The 20,019-nt window shown below is 43.8% G+C and overlaps 3 protein-coding genes across 9 annotated transcripts in view; 1 reads left to right on the plus strand and 2 right to left on the minus strand.

The window, feature by feature from the left end:
• Positions 1-735: 735 nt before the first annotated feature.
• On the minus strand, positions 736-9,982 carry ints10 (integrator complex subunit 10). 2 transcript variants are annotated; one of them, XM_086133710.1, is made up of 18 exons: positions 9,473-9,982; positions 9,144-9,211; positions 8,968-9,071; positions 8,708-8,847; positions 8,555-8,636; positions 7,550-7,690; positions 7,277-7,451; positions 6,237-6,406; positions 6,009-6,148; positions 5,749-5,902; positions 5,344-5,426; positions 5,010-5,165; positions 4,831-4,939; positions 4,665-4,744; positions 4,428-4,590; positions 3,756-3,849; positions 1,837-1,905; positions 736-1,447 (listed from the first exon to the last, which is right to left on the minus strand). In XM_086133710.1, exons 1-18 carry the CDS (start codon positions 9,599-9,601, stop codon positions 1,291-1,293), a joined length of 2,214 nt encoding a protein of 737 aa, XP_085989836.1. In that variant the 5' UTR covers positions 9,602-9,982; the 3' UTR covers positions 736-1,290. The 2 variants fall into 2 exon arrangements, with proteins under 2 accessions (XP_085989836.1, XP_085989844.1); XM_086133718.1 differs by lacking the exon at positions 1,837-1,905.
• Positions 9,983-10,784: 802 nt separating this feature from the next.
• On the plus strand, positions 10,785-14,291 carry LOC147208359 (mitochondrial nicotinamide adenine dinucleotide transporter SLC25A51-like). Of its 4 annotated transcripts, none has more exons than XM_086133739.1 (3): positions 10,791-10,908; positions 11,300-11,378; positions 12,233-14,291. In XM_086133739.1, the coding sequence occupies exon 3, from the start codon at positions 12,296-12,298 to the stop codon at positions 13,214-13,216; it is 921 nt and encodes a 306-aa protein (XP_085989865.1). In that variant the 5' UTR covers positions 10,791-10,908; positions 11,300-11,378; positions 12,233-12,295; the 3' UTR covers positions 13,217-14,291. The 4 variants fall into 4 exon arrangements, with proteins under 4 accessions (XP_085989856.1, XP_085989865.1, XP_085989883.1 ...); XM_086133747.1 differs by lacking the exon at positions 10,791-10,908 and adding an exon at positions 10,919-11,040; XM_086133730.1 differs by lacking the exon at positions 11,300-11,378 and having other exon boundaries at positions 10,785-10,908.
• A 1,574-nt stretch (positions 14,292-15,865) lies between these two features.
• frmpd1b (FERM and PDZ domain containing 1b) overlaps positions 15,866-20,019 on the minus strand; it is a 28,386-nt gene continuing 24,232 nt past the window's right edge. For all 3 annotated transcript variants that reach the window (XM_086133787.1, XM_086133770.1, XM_086133778.1), the window contains exon 17: positions 15,866-19,982. In XM_086133787.1, the coding sequence (XP_085989913.1) occupies positions 17,533-19,982 (2,450 nt within the window). In that variant the 3' untranslated portion in view covers positions 15,866-17,532. The remainder of the gene's footprint in view (positions 19,983-20,019) is intronic.

The following is a 20,019-nucleotide window of genomic DNA, read 5'->3' on the forward strand; positions in this document are numbered from 1 at the left end:
TGCAAGGGCGGTGTTGCTTGGGGCGGCAACATCGAGAAGAAAATTGACCTGAAATATTTTCTATCGTGTGAAGGCATGACCAGATAAACATTGGGTAACATGAGATGGGGAATTTGCATCTGCTTGTTAGTCAAGCCCAATACATTATTTGGTCAAATACTGTACGCCTTGGTCTGTATTTGTCACGTTTGATCTCATTCCATTACTTTGTCAGAGTTGAGGCCAAACCCCGTCGTTTTAAATCTTGATCAACTCTGTCCCACAAGAATAGAAATGGAATTATTGTGGGGTCAGGCTGTGACTCTTGATGAAAATTGACACTCACTGAAAAGTGCATTCTCTATTTTTGGATTTTGGCTTTCAAGCACTCTTGGATATTTAAGTGTTGTTTTTTTTTTGCCCAACTTGAAATGTTTTCCTTATCTGCAGGGGGCTGGTAAACTTGATGAAAATCTGTCACCTGTGCCCCACCCCAGCATAAATTTTCTACCTAATTTAATAAAGTAAATATTTGTCTTCTTTGCATTCAAATGGTGGAAGTAAGCAACTACCGTTGTTTGCATTGTGAAAATAAAGAAAAACGAGTAGGATGCAAATAAAAAATGTGAAATTTGGTATTTATAGATTTTATGTTAATGTTGCAAATTACTATACATCACAATAACACATCGGTTTGCTTGTCAAAGAATATATGAACATTTTGTTAAGTCAACAAAATCTCATTCAATACACCAGGATTGGTGACTGCTTTATTTACCATTTAAGGCCAATCTAAAATACATAAAAGCAAAATAAAAAGAACCCAAGTACACCCCAAGTACACTTGCGAAATCTAAGGAGCTCCAAAAGCAGCTATTTAAGTGGCTCACTCTAAATGTCAGTAAGGTATTTACAAGGGTTTGTCGACAAGGCTTTTCAGAGACGTTTCCAACATTTTACCATTTTCCTTTGAATGCAATTTTTAGTTGCTGCCATCTTGTGCCCAATGGTAGGAGTGGTAATGCATCAGAAGAGAAGAACAAGTTCATGTTTTCCTCCCAAAGAACACCAAAATGGGAATTATTTTATCAAACCTCTGACAAAATATCACATCCTATTGAAACCACTTGAAATGTTGTGGTTATGCATGTTGAAACCAACACACCAGCACTGAACTATATATGGTTATTATTAAGCCCCACCCCAAAACAAAATACCAGTGTGGTAACTATGAAGTGCTTTTTCCACATTTTACTGTTAAAAAAAACAAAAAAAAACTGTTGAACCTCCTTTTTGAGAATGTATAAAGTGTCAAGGGAGAGACTGGACGATGATGATTTTCTCGTTGATACAGAAACGGTGCAGCACACTGAGCAGGTTCTCCCCACACCGCGACACTTGCCTCTCCATGGCCAGACGGAAATCCTCCTTCACCCCTTTGGTGATCCCTCTCGTCACCGTGTGGTGTCTGCACATGAGAAGACAGATAAACAGTCACTGCGTTTAGAGCGATGTTTGAATGCCACATCAATTATATACCATGAAGCAACAAGCTCAATCGACAGTACACGTGAAATATAAGCACAAATGAAATGAGGCCAAGTGCTGTGAAAAGGCCAAAAGAAACTAACTGTACAACAAGAACGACATCGTCTTAACTAACAACAGTGATGACCACAGAAAGACGAGCGATGGCTCAAATCAACCAAACGGCGACGACGACGACGACTTGTTCTTAAATGATTGGCCCAAATAAAAATCTGGGAAGGGGGGTATGACAGGCCTTGGAGTTGGGAATGAATGGTGACTGGTGCTTGGGGGAGGGATGGGCACTGTGGTAGGAGGGGCCCGGGGTACCTGTCCATCGTCTGCACCCCTTGTAGCAGAAGGGTGTTTAACTCCAACCCCAGGGTGGGCCTAGGGTTCCTGAGGGACAGCAACATTCAAACACTCGGTCAGAGCGGTTGCATTTCAGTGTTCCTAAGTCTGCAACTCTGAAAATTTAAGTTGATAGATTTGACAGACAGTATCTCACAAAACTAAGTACAACCCGCACATTGCTCTCAACGCTTTGTCTTTTCATGGGACAATCGAGAAGAAATGACACTTTACTTCACTGGAGAGAAGTCAGTGTGCAGCTCATAGAGCAGTGTAAATGTCCTTTCCCCTCAAAATAAGTCAACACACAGCCAGTCATGACTAAAACCCTGGCAACAAAAGTGAGCACCCCCCCCCCCCCCTAGGCGAAATTGTCCATATTGGGCCCAATTAGCCATTTTTTTCATCCATGGTGTCGTGCGGGTTGTTCGTGTTTCGCTCTCATACTCTCACAGCGGTCAGCGGAAGTTGAACATGTCACCTCGTGGCAAATAGCTGAAGATGTGAAAAAGACATGTTGCCCTCGGTACTCTACACAAGGAGGCCTCTTGAAAAAGTAACTCAACAGTGACGAGACAATGTGATTTCTTAGAAATGTACTAGAAGTGAACATTACAAAATGTAAACACATGAAGAGATTTGTAGAAAGAGTTGAATATTTATATTTTTCGACATCCGACCTTGTTCAATCATTGTTGATAATTCTTATGACAATCAGTACCATCACATCCTCACCATATCATTATTTATTTACACTGGTCAAGAGCAAATTTTAATCAGAGGTGGCATTATGTCCTTTAACGTATTTTTGACGCGGATTTCCTCACCCAAAAATGTAAGTACCCCCCCCCCCCCCCCCCCGCCCAGCACTATAGATATTTTAGATATTCTCATTTTTTCATTTTGAAGTCTGACCTACAAAAGTTTGCACAATATAGAGTTTACCTCTACATTTTGTGACACTTCAGAAAATAAAATTCCACCTGTTGCTGAACCTAACCATTAATTCCATAAACATTACAAAATAGATTCCAATATTACCGGTACTGTTATTATAATACTATTATGAAGACCTGATGCGCGAGTGAAAAAAACGATGGCAGATTCGGAATCAACGGGGGGAAAAAAATCTCCAAGAGTTTATTTGAGACTGTGGCTCAAAATATTCAAACTGTAATTATTGTGAGAAATCATAAAAACGATCAGTGCCTTCACATCTTCAACATGTCATTAATTATGGCCATGTATTGAAAGCAAATTTTAGCCAATTTGGTATTTCAGAGGTGCCGATCTAACTGGTAACCCTTCACATTATTCGGTACCAAAGTGACAGCACACAAAAAATGTTGGTGACCTCTTGCCTCTTTTCAAGGCAATAGGAAGATTGCCAATACCCACTCACAAGCTCCGTGCCGGCGTCCTGGAGGAGTGGAAAGGACTCCAATGGCAACCTGAAAAACTCTGGTCAGCTCCATTCCAAGAAGGTTGGAGGGAAAAAAAACATTGGTGGCCATTATCAACACTTTAGGCCCAATATGGATATTTTCACTTAGGTGTAGTCACTTTTGTTGCCAGTGGTTTCGACATTGATGGCTACGTGTTGAGTTACTTTTGTGGTGATAGTTCATCTACACCCACTAATATCTATTATAGCAAAATATCATTTCTCCAGTGTTGCCCCCTGAAAAAATACATTCCCAAAAATGTAAGGGGTGTCCACACTTTTATGAGATACTGTACAACCCGTCTCTTTTTAAAGCCCGCTCCTATGACAGCCTCTTTGTGGGTTAAGTCCTCGACAAACTGATCATCGAGTTGACCTTCTCTCTGAACAACAAACCAACAAAGCCTGGGGTATGCCAGACCGGATGCCGACTGATTGAATGTGAAGCACTTACTTAATCAGCATTCCCTGATTGGGTAGCAGCTCCAGCTGGATCCTGCCGCCGTCAGGAGTTCGCAGGTAAGCAAACTCCTCCAGCATGTCGATGTCTGACAAAGGATGTGAGCTCAAGGAGGGTAACAGCCATGACAAGAGAGCACACGGAGTGTGGTGCTGCTACGATTTTGGCACATCTGAGCAATGATATAAATTTGTGACCGGTCAGATTAATTTCCGAACGCTGCCACGGTGAGTGAACGGGGATTTTGGGTTGTCTCGGTTTTCGTAAAATCAATTCCCCTCGAAAAAAATGCAACTTATACTCTAGTGTGACTTACATTTGTTTTCATCATCTTTCATGTAGCACTTTTTGACTGGTGTGAATTATACTGTGGAGGGCCTTATTGTCCAAAAAAATAAAGTACTGACAATCCGTTCAGGTCAAATTTGACTCATTTTGTCATTTGACAACAAAACAAAAATTGCTTACTTTACTTTCTTTCTGTCTGTGTAAGGACTTAACCTTGTTTGACAGATATTTTATCCCAAAATCATCTAAAACACTTTTTTTTTCCATTTTGGCAAAGGTTCAATCATTTATCGGTACGACGGGGAATAAATACAACATTGAGAAAATGGATCCAGATTACGTTTGCAAGGACAATAAAGAATCTGTAAGGCAGGATACTGGTGACATAGTTGAAGAAATTCTCATACTGGAAACCGCCTTGAAGACAGATCTTATCCACGGCTTTTAGAAAGAGCACCTCGCCCTGTGGCCAGTCGTACTGCAGGAGGACCACCACGTGACCTAACGACAGGTCATCTCGGGTGTCTGTAAAGGCTCGTGGCTGGGTGGCGCAAAAGGAGGAAATGGTTGTTTTAGTGCAGATGACTACAACTGCACAACGTGAACAAACAGTACCTTGAAACAGGCCAACATCAGCTGGAGGCAGAAAGGCAACACAGCGTTGCTGGTGCATGGGAGCAATCTCAGGTCATGACCTAGTTTGGACAAATGAATAATCAGTCATATGATTTGGTTATTTGGTCAAATCGCCTCGTGAAAAATCCAAGAATGAATATCTTACTTTTCTTCACTTTGGTCTTGACTCTCATCTGATCTTCGGAGGCCTTTGTTGGTTCATGGTTTGGGGGTACCAGTCCGCTGACAACATCAAGAAGCTTCTCACAGGCCATCTAAAAGAATTGAATGAGTGGGGCAGCAGAGACAACTCACACTGTACGGAACAAGCACGCTTGTGCTTACCCTGTATTCTCCCAGCGCATAGTGGCAGGAGGCCTGCTGTATGAGGGCCCTGTGGTGCTCCAGACTGATCTGACCCGAGGGACTCTGCTGGCCCGACGGAGGCTGCTGCACGGCAGCCATTTGATGCAGGCTGGACAGAGCCTTACGGTACTGTCCCTGGAAAACACAGGGTCGACCGTCACTTATCAAGCAAGACGATAGACAGTTGGAACAACGTTGCAGAGAAAAATCCTTCTCTGTCAGGGACTTTTGTGTTTGTTTGCGGTAGCCTGACAGCACTTCATACCGGTCTACTTGGCTCAACAATGTTCTGGTTTATGGAATCGTTTCTTGCCTGGTATATGATCATGTCTGTGAGGAAAATTCGGAACCACAGCCAGCTCTCGGTCTTCCAAGAGGCACAAATCTTTTTGAACTCTGTAAAAAGAACAACCCCCAACCCCAAATAAAATGTCAATAAAAAGTCACACAATCATTCGAAACGGAGACAGTGTTCCCCTGCAAATAGTAATAATGCACGAGCAAGTGACCCCACCCCCTCCCCCACAAAAGGTTTATAATTGCCTGTAGATGTCACAAGATGGCAACAAAGCACTACCGGGTGCTTTAGTTTAAATGACGCTCCTCAAACTCTTTCAACATAGTGCCTTGGGACCAAGATTCCACAGGCTGGTGCCGATGAAATACTTTCATTGAATAACGGAGCATTAACACATAAAAGAGCAGAGGAGGTGGTTACCAGTTTCAAGGGTGTCATGGGAGTGAAGAAGGTCCCAGCTTTCCCTCGCTGTATAAAAGCCCTCCAGAGTCTCTGACCAGTTGGGCATTTCGGTCTTGTTCACCAAGATGTGTCGCCCACGCACCTTCCCCAAGCCTTCCTCATCATCTGAGCTCTGGAATCACACACACACACACAAGCATGCACACACCGACACTGTAGATAAAGACACGATCCCTTGTTCGAGCAAATGCATCGGTGGACATTTGCGTTATCCTCACAATGATCTTCTCTCTGCCATCGGCCATTTTGCGTTTCTTGTGCGTGTGTTTGACTGTTCCTCTCTCCGCGTCCACATCATTGTACACTGAGCTGAAGTCCTCCACTAGAATCCACGGGCTCAAGTTCAGAGTATTCACGCCTGATTAATAAAAGCAACAGTTCCTCAGGTTTAATTCTGTGAAACATAGTGAGCCCATGTTTGTGTGTGTGCAGCGATGATGACCAACCTTGGAACAGCGCTGGCTGCACGTTTGAGACGTAAAGGAAGGCATTGCGGAAGAGGACGAGGGCGGCGCAGATAACGACCTGACTGCAGCAGCGGGCTCTGGTGTCTCCCTCCAGGCCCGGTAAGTAGCGACACAGCTCCTTCACTCTCTGAAGTAAGTCAATATAGCTTCTACAAAATAAAGGTTGCAATTACAAATTGAATAACCTCACAACAATCACTGGCAAAATCATGAAGTCCAGCTGCACAATATGATGGCTAAGGATCAACTCCCCGTAATAATAATGCACTGACTGCATTGACACTGCCAAAGAGGTAATGACTGACCAAAATGTGTATTTTTGTGTTTGTAGTTTGCAACTGCACCGCAGCATACTGAGATGTGTTTTCTAAGAGTTTGGTTACTCTATTTAACTCTATTTATTTGTAAATTTCCCCAGTGTGGGACAAATAAAGGATATCTTATCTTATCTTATTTAGCTACGTAAAAGCTTTTGGCATTATGCACTACAGTTCTACACCAACACAATGACAATTATAAAAATATTTTACCGGTATAAGTCTCTGTCTTTTTTTAACCTTCCTAATACTATAATTATTTTTAAATTAAAATCTATCCTGATGTATTCAACATTATTGAGTATGCCCCTAGTAGTTAGAAAACCTAAGTTTCCTTTCCTTATGCTCCGATAAATGTTGGCCATGAATTGCAAGGTCGGTACCGGTAGGTCAGTGTGCACAAAAAAAAAAAAAACATTTTCACAGATGTATTTAAATGTCAACAATTGTTGAACACTAGCAAACACTGTCATTTGTTGCATCAATGCAACGATGAGTGAGGGCTTCACAAAATATTCAATCCGATGGACTACAGAGGATCCTCGGATTTATGATCGGCTGGACAAGCTCAAAGTACCTCCCACACTACTACCACTTGAGAAAGTGCATGCATTAGATGCGTGTTGCTCTATAGCTGATGTGTGACAAACATGAAATTTGATCATTTTTACAGCTATACAGAGACATCAATAGATTGCCTACCTTTGCCCTTTGTCTCCCTGCCACTCACATCGAGTGCCGACGACAGCAACCAGGTCCAAAAGCCTCTCCCAAGGTTCGGAGACCACCGAGGACTTTTCCGACAAGCCGTCTATAACGTATCGCTGGGAGCCACGGGAGACACTGGGAGACTTTAGGGGACCACCTTCTTGAGACGCTAACCGAAAGAATAAAAAGACAAAGCTTAATATTACTGCTGTCAGAATAAATGAAACCAGAGAAACGGTCAAGAACAAGCGCACTGATCTACGGCACCGTTTATCTGTCCATCGGGTGAAGGTCCTCGGGTGACATAACCGATGTAGAATTCAGCAGCTTTCAGGATATATTTCTGCATCAAGCTGGCTGGCAGGCGCATGTCCATGTTATTTATAACCAAAGGAAAGACGTCGCACACTGTATCACAAAGACAGATACTAGGTTGAGCAACAAATGAACTTTCTGAAACATCATTGCTATAAATTACAATGCATGGTAAAATCTGTATCGCTCAACCTTTTGTAGGTCAAAGATTAATAAAAAAAAAAAATCGCAAAAACCTCACATGCTCGAGAAAAGTAAAGACACTTCTTTAAATCAGCGTGAAAAATACATTTTGGGACACATAATGCCATCACTGGTTTACAATTTGCTGTTACCTTCACATCACAACTACTTCAGTCATCATTTAAGTTAGGATTGTTGTTTTTATATTGGTGGTTATCTTATTTCAAGGTATCAAATTCAAGGCACGGGGGCCAGATCTGGCCCGCAACATCATTTTATGTGGCCCGCGAAAGCAAATCACACTTGTCAACTTCTTCCATGATGCTTGCTAAAACCTGCACAACAATTTCAAATTCTCACATCTAATAAGTTAGACAGATATTGTAAGCATTTTCTGGTTACCAATTCGCTCAATCGAGTAACTTAAACAATACTTGAATAAAACATTATTCTTCTTTATCTACAGTCATAACGGCCCTCCAAGGGAAACGTAACTACAATGGGCCCCGTGAGAAAAATGAGTTTGACACCACTGCCTTATTTCAATATCTACGGTATATGATATTTAAGAATGTTAAAATGGGACTTTAAAACTTGCAGTTGACAAGGGTGATATGATGGGGACAGTTTGACCCTGGAACAATAATTTCATACTATTTCGGAGAGGTAAAACAGTGCCCTATGTTCAAGTTTACGATTTCTAATAATTGCACTTTGCACATCGTTTTTAACACGAGAAAATGATTGCAAGCACTAATTAAAGTGTGCACAAACCAAAAAGTTTTCTGAAGCAGTTGATGGGTGATTCCACTTTCTCAGATGTCTCTGCTTCCAACAGTGTCTCGCCTAGACTCACCTTTTGAGACAAAAGGATAATGAAATTATATTTCCTCCCTTTTTTTCACCGTATTGTCATAAACCACATACCCCGTGTTGGACCACGGACTCTGGAAAGCGTTTCAGGAGGAGCAACAGCATCTCTGCCTTCTCCAAAGTGTTGAAGCACTGCTCTGTTGCTTTCAGCAACATCTCACACTGTATACGACCAGGCAGTGTTTCAAAAAGCCCTGGTGAAGACAAACATAAACTGTGCCTGTTAAAATAGGCTTTCAATCCTCAAGGATAGCCGTATAGCATTACAATGCACAAAGAAACATAACTGAAACTACAGTACACGTTTCTCTCACCTCGAAGGAACTGAGAATGTTTGTCCTGAGCGTCATTGCGCAGAGCTGCTGTGATGACACTTATCTCACGCCACACAATGGGCTGATCTGGGAAATTTAAAAACCTAAAGGATGGACGGAATATCTTCAAAAAGTGTTTCCACCCCAAGACATCAACCACTGAGCAAGTCACTCACATGTCATACAGCAATCTCCCTGCGCAAGTTGTCCTTTCTGCATTGCGTTCAATGATGTACATTTCATACTGTGGAGAAAATGTATTACTGTGACTCACGTACACGTTGGACAAGTTTGCATTTTTAAAATAACTGACAGTGGTGACGTGAACGTATGGCTGACAGTGCAATCAAATAAAAGCATGATTACTTTTGTAAAGGCAGAATCTCTGATACAGCACATGTTTTGAATTTCTTTAAATTGTACAAGTGTCCCTAATGAATTGAGCAACCTAAAATCATGCGGGGGGGGGGGGGGGGGGTACAGCAAGAGATGTGGTAGACCTTACCTGTATGTTAAAGTCGGCAGGGTAAAGCGTTCTGGCAGTTATGAGCCAGGCTTTAGCCGCACAGGGGTCATCAGGAACAAGCTCCCGAGCTCTTTTGACCAAAAACTCGCAGTCTTTTTGCGCTGACATTTGTGAACAGTTATCGGCAGCGAAGACGACAAACTAGCTCCAGATGCAGCTCTTGTTCTAGTCCAGTTCTGTCATACAGAATTCTTATCTCATCCTACTCGTAGCGGGTGCAAATTACATTCTCAATATTAAACCTAATCGATCACAAACAAACTATAAAGCTAACGCTAGCATTATTAAACGAGTACTCGGGGTTATTTTATCTGTCTAATTTCACTGGGTGTTCCAATTTACGCCTCTCGATGACAGTTAACACGCATGCCTTCGCGTGTAACATTACACGCATTATAAAAGAAACGATCAGATAATATATTTATTTTAAATAATCCCCATCGGTCGTTCATTCAGGGTTTGTTGTTGACGTCATACGACTGTCGCAAACACTCCACTTTACGGCCGCCATAGACAACTCCTGGAAAAAAAAATAACACAATCACCCACCCCCTCCGATAAATAAATTTAAAAAAACTACGACCCGTGCTTTGGAACACACAAATACCAAACGTCTGCTGCTAACGACAGGGTAGTTCGATCAGCATTCAAACGAATGCAGATGTGTGAAACAAAATAACAGAAAATTCCAAACTTTTACCACCGTTCATATTTCTATCAGAAACAAGGGAGTCATTTAGTAACCCTCTGTTCTGATTGATGGAACCGGTGGAAACGACAATGATTGGTCAAGGTTGTTTACTGTGTTTCCCCCCAAATGTGTCCAAATACATAAATATTTTATGCGGTATCGTTTGATATAAACGACGATATTCCCACCTTAAAACCCAGGGAAAATGTATCTTGTATTTATACTGTGTTGTAGTCTTGTTATTGGTGATCAATGTAGCCGTATGCTTCGGCTTGCTGTACGTGCATCGTGACATCTAAGAGAAAAGTCCACATATTCAATGCAAGTTTGCAACTGCCTTTTGTACACATAGTTTCTGTTTGGAGATGAGATTGCATATTAAGACCTTATCACATCAAGATCCAAGCGTCCTCTCTTATTATGGAATCATAATAACCATCATCATCAACAACACTAAAACCATATGTTTTGACTACTTAGTGCTTACGAGCAAACTAACGTACAAATGACGACATCTATGAGAGTTACACATCTATCCACTAGATGGCGAAAACGCTATCCAATAGTCATGGCAGTGGATACAATTGAGACAGAAGAAGTGGGACCAGTTACTGGGGCTGCAGACACGACCTAGAAGAGCATTGGCCTATTTGTTCTTCACGGAAGTAAACTGGATGCTCTCCACCTGTCGGTGGGACTGTACAGCGACTGGCCCACACAACAGGTAAGGACACCTTTTAAGCCCGCAGGTTTCTGAACGTGGAGGTTCTCCCTTTGTCTCTTGACGTTCAATGTCCGTCCGGTGTCCACAACAACCTGTCATCATGATTCGCCTTGTCCATTTTGAGGCTGTCAGGTTAGCCACCTAGCATGCTAAACTGACACGGCGTGATTGTATCTTACATTATATTCTATAATTATTAACCTTGATAGTTCGTTTGTGCAAGATTGAGATAGCCAAGATAGCCGATTGGGTAGGCAGGCGAACGCGTTTAGCTCCGGAGCAGTTGCTGAATTTTAACTCTCGGGTTACACATTTTCTACATACATTCACGTTCTAGCTTTCAACCTTGCATGTCTTATGACTAGTTGCATTTACGGAGCTTTTCTTTTAGTTCAAGATCGAAAACTGGCGTAACTGGACAAAGTGCAAGGAAGCAGAGGGCGTGTTCCAAGTCGATCGAAGACATTAAGGTAGAGGAGCGCTTAGCTTAGCGTCAGCATTACTTTAAGTCTAAGTATGCACAATAATACCCGAATTTTTCTTTATTAGGTTTACACAGTAAGCGTTCAACCGCAACTTTGTGAACTATGTCGTCGTAGTTACGCCTATTTGTTAATCGTCTCAACTATAGGTTGAGTAACGATCTGATTAACCCCTGCGATATCTCTGGCCTGTGTAAACTTCCATCCATCCATTTTCCGAACCGCTTGATCCTCACTAGGGTCGCGGGGGGTGCTGGAGCCTATCCCAGCCGTCTCCGGGCAGTAGGCGGGGGACACCCTGAATCAGTTGCCAGTCAATCGCAGGGCACACAGAGACGAACAACCATCCACGCCCACACTCACACCTAGGGACAATTTAGAGCGTCCAATCAGCCTGCAATGCATGAAAGAGTAGACATTGTTGCCGCAACCAGGGATCAAACACTCAACCTCTGGTGTGGCACTCCATCACTATCTGTGTAAACTTGTTCCCCATATTTGTTCATAAATGTATTGGCATTTGATGTAATGGATGAGAGGGTTTACCCCAGATAACTTACTACGCCTGTTGTTGGTAGAGAAGCCCACCGCCGGCCTACCGTGTTTAAAAAAAAAAAATACACGTTAAAAGTTGAAAGAAAGTTAGAAGTGTTGACTATCATTGTTATTATAAGCCGTACGTTCATGAATCAAAAAGACCTTATTTTCAGTTCACGTTTGCCTAAAATATGAATTAATTCCTGAACTTTTGTTCATTGAACTTGTTCACGTACAACACGTGATGTGGTATCATTTGTCACCTTTCTAGTACCGGCAACAAAATATTGTCTGTGTCATGGCAGGTGTTTAACAAGGAGAGCAGGTCTAATGTGATTCTCAAGGAGCACTGAGTCTTCCTTGACACCATGGACTCTCCATCAGCCCAGACACCCCCGCCGTCAGCCTCCTTGAGCAAAGGAGGTCACTCCTTGCTTTCCACCGGGCCTCTGAGCGCCATTCTGGGACCTCAAGGAAAGCATTACGTCTGCGGCTCCATCGCGGCTTTCACCAACATCATGGTGACCTTTCCCATCCAGAAGGTTCTCTTTCGCCAACAGCTACACGGCGTCCTGGCGGTCGAGGCGGTCCGGCAGCTCCAGAAGGACGGCCTCCGAAACCTGTACAGGGGGCTTCTCCCACCGCTGCTCCAGAAGAGCACCACCGTGGCTATTATGTTCGGCTTGTACCAGGACTTCTCCCGAGTTCTTCTGGAGCGGGCCGAGGGCAGCGGTGTGCCGGAGCTGGTCACGCGAAGCTTTGCCGCCGCGCTGGCGGGGACAGCGGAGGCCTTCCTGGCCCCCTTTGAGCGTGTGCAGACGCTCCTTCAGGACCATCGACACCACGGACGCTTCAACAACACGGCTCACACCTTCAGGACACTCCTGACAGAGTACGGTTTCCGGGAGTGCTACCGTGGGCTCGTGCCCATATTACTCCGCAACGGCCCGAGCAACGTGCTCTTCTTCGGGCTGCGAGGACCCATAAAGGAACAGCTCCCCGAAGCCACCAGCCGGGCCGGTCACCTCGTTAACGATTTTGTATGCGGGGGCGTTCTTGGGGCGGCACTCGGCATCATGTTCTACCCGTTAAATGTGATCAAGTCACGGGCTCAGTCTCGAGTGGGCGGAGCCTTCCAGCCATGCGGTCAGGTGTTGCTCATGGTCTGGCGGGAGCGAGGTGGAAGCGTGGCCATGCTCTTTCGGGGGGCCCACCTCAACTACCACCGCTCACTCCTCTCCTGGGGCATCATCAATGCTACCTACGAGCTGCTGCTGAAGCTCATATGAGAGTGTGAGAGAGAAAATGGTGTGGCCGATCTAGTCAGGAGGACGAGGATGACGATGTATGAACAAATGGAGATATGGCGTAATGATTTTTCCGGAGAGATGATGTTGCACTTTGTGGGGGATAACATTCGCTATGAGTTGACCGTATACGAGCATGACTTTGTGTAACTGTCACATGATTTCAACTGTACACAAGGGTCCAATGCAAAAAAACAAAAAAAAGTCTTGCTTTCCTCTTCTGCCCAGCACCTTTTTTTTTGTTTTGTTTACAGTGTCAAGGAGAATTTATTTGAGGAGTTTTGTATTTTGTGGGACATTATCTCTGTTGGTTTGATAGAGAACAATCACTAATTTGGCTACATCACCGCTCCCCATTACTGAATTCTCCCAAGGAATTGTTAAAAAGGGGAATCAATGGATTGGCCCTGAATTTATTTCACTCGATGGATCATTGCAGCCACCTTCACCTTGACCAGGAGTAAGCCTCAGAACTATGTTAAGTGTCCAACCTGTCAGTACATTTAATTGGCGTCTTTTAATCTCAGCAGCCGTACATGAACCCACCATTATTATGGCCATGCACTGCTGCTGCATTTGTATTTATTACTAGCAAAGTATTTAATATAATGAGCTCAAAAACGACTCTTCTTCTTTTTGTGTCACTGACATTTATTTTGGGCTCTGCATTCACAACATATGTCCTTCCTCATGCCACGCTTGCACTCCTCTGCTGTCTGTAACATCTGTTGACATAATGGGCTCACATTTCACACTCGAGTAGCTACAGCCACTCAGCATGCAGCCATCTCTGACCGCCTGGAGACGCGTACAGGCGGCGCTGTTTGGGTGCACAGAACCATAATGGCGGCAGAGGAAAATGTTCAGTGGCACAAAAAGCTCAAGCTGCCATGTAAATGGACCACTTGGCCTATTTCTTAACTGCGTTTCATTTTCAACAGTCTACAAAGTGTTGCCTTTTATATGGTTGGGCTTTATGAATATGAATGCTTTTACCCTAAAGCACAAATGGCTCAAGCCGTTCCTTACAACCAAATAAAATGTTCGTCAGTCTGAATGTTGTATCGTTTCTGTGGACTACATTGAGCCATCCGTTCATTTCTCTACCCATCCATTTTCCAAGCCACACATCCACACGAGGTTCGCGGGTGTGCTGGAGTTTATCCCTGCTGACCTTGGGCAGTCGAAGTACAACCTGAAGTGGTTGCCAGTCAATCGCAGGTGTAATGGCAATTTGACATAAAACAGCGCTAAATGGAAGTAACTTCGTACGATTGAATGCTGACCGTACCTTTGAATGCTGACCAGTTATTTTGCGGATAAGCAAAGTTGCCTGCTCAAGCACTCGTCTGCACTCTGTGTAGCTGCTCAAAATGCTCATTGCGCTGACCTTCACCACATCCCAACAAGATAAAATGAGAGCGCAAGACGTGGAGAGAGAGAAGGCTCCCTTGACAGATCTGTGAACGGTGTCCCTCCATGCTTTTTCTCAAATAAATCTTTTTTTTTTTGTCATACTTGTCTTGGTTTCCCTGGACAAGACACAGGGCACACATAGACAGACAACCATTCACACTCACAATCACACCGAGGGACAATTTAGTGTTCCATCAACCTACCCTGCCTGTTTTTGTAATGTGGGAAAAAACACACACAGACACATGGAGAGCATGCAAGCTCCACACAGGAAGCCCACAACCGAGCCCTGGACCTCTGTACTCTAATTTGGATGTGATAACCAGTCCACTACCGTGCCGCCTCCGTTCATTTCTCGATTCCCGTCCATTGCAACCATAAAGTCAGTCCTCTCCTGGGGTCATTTTTTAAAATGGTCTCCCAAACTTTTTCAGCTCCTCTGTGGAACCCAAAGCCATGAACATAAACCATTGCCATAAATTGTGCGCCTGATGATCTAAATTTAAAATTCCCGAGCCAATATAATCGGATATTATTTTTGCCAAAACCAGGATAAGCAGTTGGAAAATGAATGAATTGAGCCACATCTGAAACTTTTGGAAAACCTGCACTCTTTACCCCACACAACTATGTGTTCACTTTTGTGTACGTACTGTAACATGTAATATCAATTACAATGAACGGGACATGTTTTCTTTTGTGTTTACAGAAACCAGAATCGTATTCGTATGAGAATATTTTTTTTTAGACACGTGCCTTGCTACAGACTTTCTAGATTACTGAATCAAAAAGTCAGACAGAGTCAGACGATCAGATTAAGGGCAATCTGGCTAAGGCTGTCGTGGTTACAAAGCCTCTCTGCTCAAGTGCTTCTTTTTCATTGGGACAAAATTAAAAGCTCGGTGCTTTAAGGGAATGTAGGCTATAAATGTTCTCAATTGCCTTGCTGCCTGGTGAAAGTAACAAGAGTTGTGCAGTAAACATTCCCTGACCACAATATGATGTAAACCCCATCAAAGGAACTATTAAAACAATTTATATATATATATATATATATATACTGTATATATATTTTAAATCTTGGGTGCTTTTACACCACGGTAAACTACCGCCACAATAAAAACAAATGTTAATGAATACCTCCCTGAGAGCACAGTTTCATGATTAAAAAGAGAGACCTTGGACAACAATGTTTTGATATCAGTCAAAAACATGAAAGGTCAACTTGTCATTTATTCCCAAACACGTATCTTGGTACATCTGCATAATTGTGGGTACAGAAACATGACTGCAGGATGAAGTGCACAACTCTAACCCAGAAGGAGAACAAACAATGAGGTGGCACAGGCACCGGCGCAGGTTTTATGCTCGAGCCTGTTAGGTGCAACAGCAGTACGATACTGTTATGAGTTCGACCTCCAGATGTTGGCACACAATTGGAGGCTTTGAACGAAGGTTGGTGGCTGTTTCAACATGAACTGTCACCTACTTGTAAGACGACATCTTCAGCAATGTCGTCTTTCTTTTTCACATTTGTATGAGCAGATGTTGCTGTCAATTTTCCCATATGGTGTAAACAGGCAGTTTAAGTTACTGTAACACTGACAACTCCCAGATATCAGTATGGAGTCTTTATATTGACAAATTTTAGTGCCACGCAACTTTGCCGAATGTTGCAAGGAGTAACGTTCTCCAGAATAGAGACACTGGCCAACATTTCCAACAAAGAAAGCACCCATTATTGTCGGACAAACGTAATGCCGTTTTTGTTGTTTTCAGTGTTGGCACAAGAAGACGAAAAGACTATGGAGAGATGAGGCGTTTGCATAGCCGTAAAACTAAAGGAGTGATATTGATAATAAGACATGTAGAGATAAAATGGTACATTTTGGACCTCAGTTTACAGCTCATGGTGTGCCCAAAAAGGAAAACATATGGGAGACTTTGGATCATTGCTACATCAAAACAGCATCAACAGTCACTTTTCTGACTTGCCAAAATATTTAACCATAAACACCTTCCCTTGTTTTACGCCACGGTCCTTATTCTCACATTTCCAGAAAATATATGCTGTCTATATCTATGTACATGCTGTCCTTTGGATGAAAACTACATTGTAATACTGCATAATGTTTGAATGATGGAAGTGTTTCAAAATGCTCAGTAAGGACAGAGGAAAGTGTAGAAAAACACTTAAAACAAGGTGATGTGCCTTATAAAAAGGTGCAATCTGTAACAGTCAGAAGTACTCTCCCTGATTTGTAATGGTGCTTTCTAATCCCAAGTTATTTGTTTCTTATTATGTTGGAGAAACAAAATCTTTAAAAAGGTGCGAGCCTGCACAGACAAAACAAGTTGGTTCCATTTTGTGCATTTATGATTGTTTATATTATAATGACCACCTGTAGTAGGTGTTTGAATTTAAAAAGAGACAATTTACAGATTACACCTTGTGGGGTGAATGAATCAAAATTAATACTCTCTGAAATATTAGGTAAAAAAAATAATCCAGTGACATCCGTAGTTTTATATATTTTTTCACCACCAGAGACCTGAACCTCACAGACCACGGTGCAAATACTATAAAAAATAAATACATAAATACATAAATGGACAATTCATCCTTACATACATACACAGGTTGTAATAAAATAAGACAAATATAAGAGTTATAAACCTTATATGTACAAATGCATAGTCCATACGCATCCACAAAGAGGCCAGGCAGAGTTTCTCCTCCTCATTTAGGGTTTTGTGGGCATTGTATTTTCACGTAGATATGTGTGATGTGCATGTGCATGGCACTTACTGTACAAGAACAAAGGGCCCTATACCTCTCGTACGCGAAATTCAGTGTCTTAACAGTCCGAGGGGTAAGAAGGTTAAAAGTTGAGGGGTACACCACTAGCAGTGTCAGAGGAGCCTAATGTGGGTGTCCGGAAGAGCTGCGTGAGCGCGAACACAGACGAGATGAGTACAGTGCAGCGTTTGGCAAGAAGCCTGACGCCATCCCCTTCTCCTTGGCTCTGTCCAAAGCCATTAAGTCCCACACTCTTGCCCCCAGCACCAGTTCCAGCTGTCTCGACAGCCCCAACAAATTCTCGGTACAGAGCCACAATCTCTTTCAACTTGTCCATGGGCTCCTGGCTGTCATCGTCCAAGCTTGCGTTTTGGCAGCTCTCACAGTCGGAGCATGGACTGCTTCGCATGCATGCTGCCGATAGCTGAACCAACGCACCGAAGCCGTTAGATAAAGAACACAGGGCTTCATCAGGAGCCCAGCCTACACGCGTGGCCCGCTGACACCCGGACGCCAATCGTCGAGCTTCTGCTTGGAGAAGACTCCTCTCAGCCTCCGTCATGCTGCCGGGACTGCATCCCGTACATGTTTGTGTCGCATTGCCTTCACTTCCATTGTGATTGGGGTCGGGCGCCGCACTATCCTGCTTTGACAGGAGGTTTGTTTGCATCGGTTCGGGTATTGCCTTTTCCAAGACCAATAAAAGCTGATCTATATCTTGTCGCAGGGAGGCGAAACCTCCTTTCAGGGCACCGTAGTTCTTGTTGGTAAGGGAATGAAGGGGACCCCGGAGTGAGGTTGTCGGCGACACCGGACATGAAACTAAGGGACTGAGTTCAGAGGAGGCAGTGGACAAAGTAGAAAGTGGACGAGGGTTGTCTCTCAGTAATGACAGGATATTGGGATTTGGAGTGGGTGTGGTGGGCGAAGGGACAGGAGGAGGTCGTGTGGTTTTGGGACGCGTGCGGCGGGAGAACTCATAGACGGTAAGCTCCTCGTCAAAGCTGATGCCATCCTCGTTGTCTCCACTGAAACAGTTGGCGTAAACGGTACGGCAGCCACAAGCCTCCCTCTGCTGCGGAGGGGTGCCGTCTCCAAGAGAAGACGTTGGCGAATCGCCCCCGACCTGCATGTTGGATATGCCTCCCATTCCCACTGCCGAGTGCGTCCGTGACTGGGGTTGCTCTGATGAAACATTGTGTCCACTGTTGCTTGCAAAATTGAGATTTGGATGTGACCCATTTGTCCCATTAACCTTTCTCAAGTATGAGCTTACTTCCTCTGCCTCCTTAATGGTCGCTATGACAACCTCAGCTCCATCCTCTAAAATATTCCCTCTCCGGCCTGATTTTGAGGTCACCGTTTCTTTATCTTTCACAGGGGTCTTGTTTGTATCAGACAGCCCGCTAGCTACAGACAAACCTGACCCAAAACCAGATGTATCCCCGTTGATTGAGCTGGTAGAGGGGTAGTCCAGAGTCCCTAAAATCTCCTGCGAGCGTGTCATGTACCAGGGAAGCGCCTGAATCTTCCCTCTCAGAGCAGAGGCAGAGAGTCTTCCTCCAAGGCTAGAAGAACTACTCCTAAGGTCTGAGCCAGACCCAGATCTTTGCTCTTCTCTACTTTCATGGCCAATAACTGCTTTTGAGGTGTTCGAGGCGAGGGAGGTGGCAATTGATGCGTCTGCATTTTTGGGTGACAGGCTCTCGTGGCTCACGGAGACTCTTCTTGGTCCTGTCTGGACACTGCCATTGCAGCTGCTCCAGGGGTGAATACCATTTGATGGGCTTGTGCGGTCTTTAAAGATGCTTTTGTTTGGATCTCTTGGAGAGACTGGAGAGCTAACAATTAATGTTGAAGAGGAAGTGGGTTTTGGTGGTACTGGCGGGGGAGCAGATAACTTTGAACCTGAATTTGAGCGAGGGATGAGGGGTGCATTCTGTGGGGTTTTCATCGTGCCATGACTTTTTGTCACTTCAGAAAGGTCCTTTCTGTCAGGAATGTATGTTTTCTCTTTCGGAACAACATGTTGTCCATTCCCTTTTGGCCTATTTACCTGTTCTTCCCTCGTTTGCAGTGCTGTGACTGGTAACGATTGTTTGTGACATCGCACTGCAGTTATGAGTGGCGTCGATAGAGGCAACCCTCCCGTACCATGCGTAACTGATTTGAACTCCATAGTGTCCGGCTCCATTTCCAGGAGGTCAGAAGACAGACGTCCGCAGGCATCCCCATTGCAGTGGGCATATGATTTCCCATGCTTGGGAGACTTGAGAGGAATAATCTGAGGTTTGGGAGGCAGCTGGGGTTTAGGTGCCAATGGTGGTTTCATCTTAACACCAGGTTTCTCTGCAGGATACGGTCTATTGACTGTATTTGTGGGATGTTTATGCTCCTCTGTGCCTTTCTTTATTTTCGAAGGTTGCACTCTATTGAAGAGAGGTGATGATGGCTCGTTACCCATAGCTGCTGGAAGAGAATTCCATGCTCCACTCAAACGATTAGCATTCCGGCGATCTGCGAGCTCTACATCTGCAAAAGAGAAGCAATTTTTTATTGAAAAGTAACA

Source organism: Hippocampus guttulatus, chromosome 2 (genome assembly GCF_054856545.1).
Source record: "Hippocampus guttulatus isolate MCC_2025c chromosome 2, RoL_Hgut_1.0, whole genome shotgun sequence".
Classification (NCBI taxonomy): domain Eukaryota; kingdom Metazoa; phylum Chordata; class Actinopteri; order Syngnathiformes; family Syngnathidae; genus Hippocampus; species Hippocampus guttulatus.

Coding starts and splice junctions, on each gene's coding strand:
- ints10 (XM_086133710.1), bottom strand. CDS start 9,601: ATGTCAGCGCAAAAAGACTGCGAGTTTTTGGTCAAAAGAGCTCGGGAG. Junction 9,072..9,143: donor GGGAGATTGCTGTATGACAT/GTGAGTGACTTG, acceptor TCCATCCTTTAG/GTTTTTAAATTTCCCAGATC. Junction 8,637..8,707: donor AGTCCGTGGTCCAACACGGG/GTATGTGGTTTA, acceptor TTGTCTCAAAAG/GTGAGTCTAGGCGAGACACT.
- LOC147208359 (XM_086133730.1), top strand. CDS start 12,296: ATGGACTCTCCATCAGCCCAGACACCCCCGCCGTCAGCCTCCTTGAGC.